Source organism: Myotis brandtii, unplaced genomic scaffold (assembly GCF_000412655.1).
Source record: "Myotis brandtii unplaced genomic scaffold, ASM41265v1 scaffold389, whole genome shotgun sequence".
NCBI lineage: Eukaryota > Metazoa > Chordata > Mammalia > Chiroptera > Vespertilionidae > Myotis > Myotis brandtii.
The window spans coordinates 1,528,691-1,536,761 of NW_005364914.1; the positions used below are offsets into that span (position 1 = coordinate 1,528,691).

An 8,071-nucleotide genomic window follows, 5' to 3' on the forward strand; every position below is an offset into this window, starting at 1 on the left:
ATGAAATTCTAGTGATTATATCTATACATCTCCACTAGGGGCCGCATGAAAAACCCTGACAGTAGACTCCATAGCTCTCCATGACTTGGCGGATTAAAACTATACTCCAGACATTCTTGTGCTTTAGTATCCTATTATGGGGCCATCTGCGACTGAAACATTCAGTGTCGTCCATCCATTACTGTTGTCAATGTTTGAATCAAGAGTTGACGTTGAGTAAATTACATCATGGGAGTTGATGTGTTCATTCTGTAATGGGTTGCTTTGTTTATGAAAGCCCATAGTGTCTTTTGGTGATTTAAAATAAAGATATGTTCTTAGAAAATTTTTCTCTAAAAATAAATGCTAAATGGTGCTCTGTTGCTATGCTCTCCTTTTACTCTCATGATAAATGTTGCCAAGGTTCTCCTCACTTCCATTAGGAATTATTACTGCTTTCACCCAGCTCGACTTTGGCAAGTTACGTTTAGACACTATGGAACTTATTTCAGTCAGATCCTTTGACCAGTACAACTTTTGGCTTCTAGATAATTGTCTACTTCCGCCTATCTCAGTAAGGACACTGAATCCTGAGAATGAGGGCAGGAGCTGGGGAATGCATATGTAGAAGTTGGTCAGGTAGCCATCTATAATTCAGTTTCAACCTTTTAAGGATGTGCATAACTAAACTATCTCAGCTCTACTTTCAAATTCACTATAAATAAGAAACCAATTTTAACAGGGTTGACTACTTCTGGAATGCAAACTGGGTAAACTTCTAAAGAAATGGCTCCTTAAAATATAGAGTATCAAGTGCAAAAAAATTCAGCATCTCCTGTGCAATTCTCTTACTTCCCTTTAAGATATCCAACACTGGATTCAACCAAGATTTTAATTGGCTGGACTTTTGACAAGTTGAAAACTGAAGAAAACCTTTAAGCTTCTGAGATGCTGTGCCTGCGGTAAAACTGGTTGTTATGATCTATATCCCCTGGTTCATTGCGCTGTACCCATAAATACACTGTTTCAAAGTTTTTGGATAATAAAAGAAAACGTATTTTTAATTGGCTTTATTAAGAATTGAGATTTTAACATATAGAAAATTTGTTTTAGTATGTAAAGCACATTGCCTGGTTATTAAATCAACACTGTGAGAAAAACACTCAAATATTCAGGTGGGAACGGTGGGGGAAATGGAGACTTCTGTACTGTGATGCTTTCGTGGTTTGTGATTATACTCAAAAATATTATGCTAAGTGAAATAAGCCAATCTGAAAAGACAAATATCACATGATCTCATTTATTTGTGGGATCTAATGAACAAAATGAATTGACCAACAAAATAAGACTGGAAGCATGGAGGCATGGAACAGACTGACATACCTCGATGTAGGGTTGGGGGAACGAGAATAAATAAACCAAAGAACTTATATACTTATTGGAGGCCCGATGCATGAAATTCATGCAAGAGTAAACCTCCCTTCCCCTGGCTGCCAGGACTGGCTTCCCTCTGGCACGCAGGTCCCAGGCTTCACTCGCAGCCCCGGCTTTGTCCAGAAGGACGTCCGGAAGGACATCTGGTCTAATTAGCATATTATGCTTTTATTATTATAGGGATGCATAGCCCATGGACACAGACAATAGGGTAGAGAAGATCTGGGAGAAGGGGAGTAAAGGGGGTGGGAGGAATGGGAGATATCTGTAATACTATCAACAATAAAAAAAAAACATTTTTTTAAACATTGCATTTCAAAGTGAACAGTCAGAAACCTGGGATACTGCTTCATAAGCAAAAGGGATGCTGCTGATTGAATTGGTGTCTGAAAGTTGGTAGTTTATGGTTGGGAGAATATAAAGAATTGTGTGACAAATGGAATATAAACATGAAGCAGTGTGACTTCATTTTTTAAGTTAATTGCAGCTTACAGCAGTGTTCATCGTTCCTTTTTGTCATTCCTTATAAAGACCTTGTTAGTTTTATGAAGAAATCATGAATCATTTCAACCAGAAGTACGTTCCAGAGAGAAATCGAGTTCCTCAATTTTAAAACACAAACCACTTAGTTGGGAGAATTAATGTTTTCATATGACAAAGCCTTGTTGCTGAATTAAATCCTTGTTACATTTAGTAGTTTGCCAAGCACAATATCGTTCTCTTTAATCCGTTAACGATTTCCTATTATAACTACAACAAACCATCCGTATGGTGTGTCCAGAAGTAACATTTGGGTCATCTAGCTTGCCTAGATTTACTCGCTAAGTACTTTACATTATGTTTACTCAGGCCATATACATGCTGATCTTTACTCAGACATCTCTTCTACTTTATACAAATGTCTGCATGCAAACTAAGAAGAAATCTTCCTTTCTGTTTTAACCCTAATATTTGCCATCCTAGATCATTACTCCTATATTCCAAGCCAGATTAACTTCTGTTCTAGATTTAACAAAATCATTTTACTCAGAATCTGATGAATCCGTCACCTCTTAAGATCTTGTCATCTCTTCAGCTTCTTGCCTAACTCTCACAGATATACTGAGCTTCTGTCTTTTCAGTTGCTTTTTTATGGTTCTTCAGATTATTTCCATCTTTTTCTAAAAGAAAGCCAATCAGCTCATTGCTGTGTACCTGTTCTTTTGCCAAACCATCATTCCTTTCCTGTTCGCAACCTCCCTTCTCTGGTCTCACTCTGAATGCCCCTGTTCCCTCCTTTTGGCTCTGGCTGCCACTTCACACGCTGAAGAACCCACTAATTCTGTGTGTCTTTATTTCCCTGCAATACTAATGATTTGTCATCTGCTTATCTGAAATATAACATTTCTTCTCATTTCCTTTGTCCTTCTACCTGATTATTCTTAGTGCCCATCGAGCCGTTTTATTCTCTCTTTGTCTTCCTGTTACTGATATTCACTGATACTTATTTATCAATGAATGAAGCTGACAGGCAAATAATTTGCATACTCTATTTGCATACTTCTTACTATTTGATGCCTTCATGTGCACTCTAGTTCAATCCTGACAATCCTAAGAGGTGGGTGAGAAATATATCCCTCTTTTAGAGGAAAGGAAACCCATGTCCAGAGCATTTTAAATAATTGGCCCCACAGCTAAGCCGAGGTTAGGACCGAGGTCTACTGATTCTTTGTGCTGTACCATGCCATATCTCCTCTCTCTGGCAGAAGGACTGCAATCCACTAAGAGTCTTCACTGCATTAGAAACTGGATGGAAATTAACCAAACCCTTCATTGTACCTTTGCAGATGAGAGTCCCTACACTAAATCCGCCAGCCAGACAAAGCCGCCTGATGGAGCATTGGCTGTGAGGAGACAGAGCATCCCAGGTTAGACCAGATTGTTGGATTTTTCAGCTGTTTGACGTTTGAACCCTGCTATTTGGTGATGCCAAATAATCCCACCGTCGTAATAAACATGATGCTGTTCCATAGGGCATAGACTGCATTCTATACAACTTGTTCACACAATATTCATGAAAGCTAGACTTTGGAAAAGCTTGCAAACTTGTGAGAATTCACTTTGTGTGCAAATTCTCTGTGAAATGACCTGAAGTTATATCAGCTCACGCTCATTTTCCTGCACTCACCTCTGTTTTCAGGGGATGACTTTCACAGAAGCATCTCTTTCTTTACTGAGAGATAACCAGCAGAACAAAGAGGCTCAAAGTCGCTGTAGCCGATTGTGTATGTGCTGAATAAAAATCATTCCTTTCTTCTTAGCTCTTTGAACCTGGACTTACTTCCATTGGACAACTCCTGGAAAATTCTGGAATCTCCTTTCCTTAGGAAGCTGTGATGAGGATTCTTATAATATTTAAGTGACACCTGTTTTTTCAACAAAAACATTTTGAGAGCTATCTTTAAATGTCTTTACTCCCGAACTTCAATATTTTAAAGCTTTGACTTTGACAATAACATATCTTCTTAAAGTTAAAGGTGGAAGGATATTCAAAATATTATTAAAACTTCATCTGAACTAGGTAATTTATGGAAAACCTCTATGGAGGCAACTGTACTTAAAGGACGGGTTAAAAGCACTAATGCATTAGACATTTATGAAAAATAATGTCTTTATATATTTAACACAAGGAAATTGAGTACAGCTAAACCTTCGCTACAGGATTTTATGTAGTGGATTTAGCAATTCAGGAGAAACAAAGCAGTGTCCTCAACAGTAAATTGAGTGGTTTTGCCTGTCAGTGAGAAGGGGAATCTTTCATTTGAATAAAGAGTAAGATGAGTTTTGTTCTGAGCAGCCCTGCTCGTGATTATTATTTATTTGTATAAGAACTACATGTAGTCATGTTTATTCTCATTCTGAAGGCTTAGGTTCATTATGAAAGTACATGGTTTATAAAGGAGCATGTTGTGAATATGTGATGCATCCTTGTCTGTGTGCTTTAAAGATGCTAAAGTAATTTGAATTCAGTAATTAGATGGCATCCCGCAGTCCTAAGACTTCTTCGGTTCCATCCTAGAAAACATCTGTCTTAGTGCTGGTCACATTTAGAAAAACTATTGCAGCTAGCTATGGGCTGTGTTCTCTGCTTTCTCCTTGTCAGCATCAAGGAAGTACAAGGTTTGAAGTTCAAGAATGCTAGCTCCCCATCAATTCCTTCTTGTCTTCTCTACAGTAGCTGGCACTCCGTACTCCTCTGTGGGGAAGAGTGAAGAGAATTACCACTGTCCTTACCACATTGTATGACACAAAACAAAAGCACTGACTGTCATCATGTTTTCCTTTCATGGGTTCTCTAATGGTGTGTACTAAATTATAACATGTCTGAGGGCCAGGCTTTGCCTTAAAGTCACTGAGTAGTTTTAAAAATTACATGTTATGGTTGGGAGAATATACAGAAGTCGTTCATCATAATCCTTGGTTCATGACACTTTAGTGATTCTTCACTGTGTGATTTTTCCTTTTGTTCCTCCTTATAACAGTTTAAAAGTCACTGCAATCATGAGCCTGTTTTGTAGGCTTCATGGGTTATTTTCCTGGGGTTTTAAATAAGCACAAACACCTTTTGCCCACCTCTCAGAAGGTAGTGGTCAAAGGGCCAAAGGTCTTCAAAACCTTCTTAGTTGTTTAGAACAGTCCAAGAAAAAAGCCCACCAGCCACAGGGCTAAGGAAACAAAGTGGTTAGGAGCTGATTATTACTCTTTTTGTTTGGCCTACGTAATCTTTTTAAAAATTTTGAATGAATAGCCAATATTTAAAATTTGGGAGATACTATATTAAAAACTAGAGATTTCTGGCTTTTCTTTTTTCAAAAAAAGATAAGAAATGTATCAAGTCTACGGGAATGTGGGCCCAGATTTGTCACATTTTTACTAGATCTTCTCTATGTATTTTTTTCTTTTTTATTGAATTTATTGGGGTGACATTGGTTAACACAATTATATCGGTTTCAGTTGTACAATTCCATGATACATCATTTGTAATCATACTGTGTGTTCATCACCCAAAGTCAAGTCTCCTTTTATCACCATTTATTGCCACTTTACCCTTTTCTACCCAACTCCACTCCCCTTTCCCTCTGGTGCTATTACTATTACTATATTACTATTCTCTTGAGAAAATCAAGGAACTTCTTGGATGCTTCCTAACTGACTTCTGACACATGGAATTCCGAAACCTTACTGTCATTTTAAAATTATCTATTCTTGCCCTGGCTGGTATGGCTCAGTTAGTATGGCTCAGAAGTTGCCGGTTCAATTCCATGTCAGGGCACATGCCCAGGTTGCAGGCTCAATCCCCAGGAGGCAGCTGATTGATGTTTCACTTTTTCTAAAAAAAATAAAATTTAAAAAAATCAATAAAAAACTATTCTTTTTCTGACAAAAGGAAGTCTTCCCTGATCTTTGGCCAAAAAGTCACTTAAAACAAAGAGATCTTAACCCGTCACCTACCATGTCCACCTTTACCCTTACAAAGTCCACAAGAGAGAAATGGAAAGGCCAGGGAAAGCACAGTCTTTATTACTTGTTGGAGCTTCACCTGAAAAATCCCAGAGTGTTCTGATGAACTAAGTTGGAGCACATGGGGCTGTAAGAGCAAAATGCGTGTTTACAGCCTTTGATTCTCTCTCCTGTGCTCACGTCCCATCTTACTTCCCTCAAAGATAGTATTACTACCCTGGGAGCAAGGAAAAATGTGTCTAGAGAAAAGTGCACCAATGAAGTGAAAGAAGGCAGAAAGGAGAGCTCAGCTCACCTATCAGCCCCCGAATCTCCCCAGTGCAGAGGCACCTCAGTACAGAGGCAGCCCCGCCGCCGCTGTTACCCTTCCCTGTGCCTGGGGAGTAAGCAAACACAAGGAGCTGAAACCTCAAAGGATCTATGGCTTTTCCTCACATCTCCCCACAGCTCCACTCCCAGTGATCCAAGGATGGTGATTGGATTTGACCACTGACCACTTTTTCTGGTGGAAGTGGATGGGGAAGTGGAGGTTAGTGGAAGGATTTTAAGCTTCTCTGTCCAAGTTTTACGAAAGCTTAGGCTGTTCTTTGAAACTTATGTAGACCTACAAATGTAGACCTGCTACTCCTGGAGTAAATATTTATTCACATGTGAATACATAAGATTTCTTAACATGGGCTCCACATTTTCCATAACATAATAAACAGTACCATTTCATAATTCTGTCCCAAAAAGGTAACCTTGAATACTAACAGAAATATAATTTGCTTTTCTTTCATATCAAAATTCACTACCCTTGTTTAAACTCAAAATTACTACAACAATTATTTTATAATCACAAGTCAAATATGTGCCTACATTGATGATAATTCTAAGTATAAATCCCTCATCACCCTCCTTTGCTCTTCTCAAAAAAGAAAATGGATTAAACATCGCTTAGGAGCAAAGTGCATTTGCTTTGGATAAAGGAGAAATGCATTATTCATGTTATTTGGAAACTCGTCATTTTAATCATGCCTCTTATGGCATAAAGTGTGTAAGAAAAAATACTTTTACTCTTTCCTAAGTTGTTGTAAAATTTTTAATAATGAGGGTATTTTAAAAAATGTCGAGTGTCCCTAAAAAAAAAGTTTAAATAGATAAAGGACAACATTCTGGCAAAAAAAAAAAATAATTAAGGATGACTATTTTCAATCTCATTTCTGCCCTTTTTTTTTCAAAGAGAAGATGAATTTCAAGTACAGAGATAATATTAACTAACAGATTCTACCATACATCTATGTTTATTAAAAATAATGTATTGATTTTATTCTTTTATATTTGACATATTACTGGTGTACTTAAGTTTGACCACTTGAGTGGTTTGTCCAAATTATTAGAAGAAATTTGTACAGATTCTTGACAGATTTTGCAAGTATTTTTGGCTTTACCCACTTAGAGCTGAGGCATTTAATCATGTCTGTCTAGTGCCAGTGAAGGGAAAACAGGATACTACATAGACCTCAAAAACTGGAGTTTATGTATTATTTATTTGATTTGCTTCACCTTTCCAGGTAGGACAGCTTTCTTTCTTATGCTGGTCTTCCAAAGAATTCTGGGCAATTCACAAGGGCAGGATAGTGTCAAACACTCACCTCTATTGCATTTTCCTTTTTTGTTTTAATCCTCACCCGAGGGCATGCTTACAGAGAGGAAGGGGGCCAGAGAGAAATGTTCTTTATTATAGCAGGTATATAGTGTGACATTTGCCCTCGTATTTAGAGTTATAGCACTCTTCAGGTGTATGAAGGACAGTTACTCTAGTTTTCTGGCCTGGTTCTGCTTCTTCTGTTTAGTTTCACCATTGAGCTCCTCCAAAAAATGGGCGAGTGTCACGAATAGGAAACCAAACTCAGTTGAATGAAGCAAGTGTGAAATGTCATGCAAATAATAGTGCTGCACAATGCATATGTATATCAAATCATCACACTGTGCACTCTAAATATTCAAGTATACCTAGTAAAGCTAGAATAAAATAAGAGGTGAAGGGCCATTGCATTTGCAATGTGCTCTCAGGTGATTTAGAAAAAAACTAAGTGTTTCTGTGTGTGTGTATGAAGGAGTGCTTTATAGTGTTCCTACAACTCATACATTTTTACAATTATTTCAAAATAAATTT

The 8,071-nt window shown here is 37.7% G+C and overlaps 1 protein-coding gene across 1 annotated transcript in view; it reads left to right on the plus strand.

The window, feature by feature from the left end:
- GRIP1 (glutamate receptor interacting protein 1) overlaps positions 1-8,071 on the plus strand; it is a 406,109-nt gene that overhangs the window by 224,102 nt on the left and 173,936 nt on the right. The window contains exon 2 of the mRNA XM_005872692.2: positions 3,240-3,320. Within this exon, the coding sequence (XP_005872754.1) occupies positions 3,240-3,320 (81 nt within the window). The remainder of the gene's footprint in view (positions 1-3,239; positions 3,321-8,071) is intronic.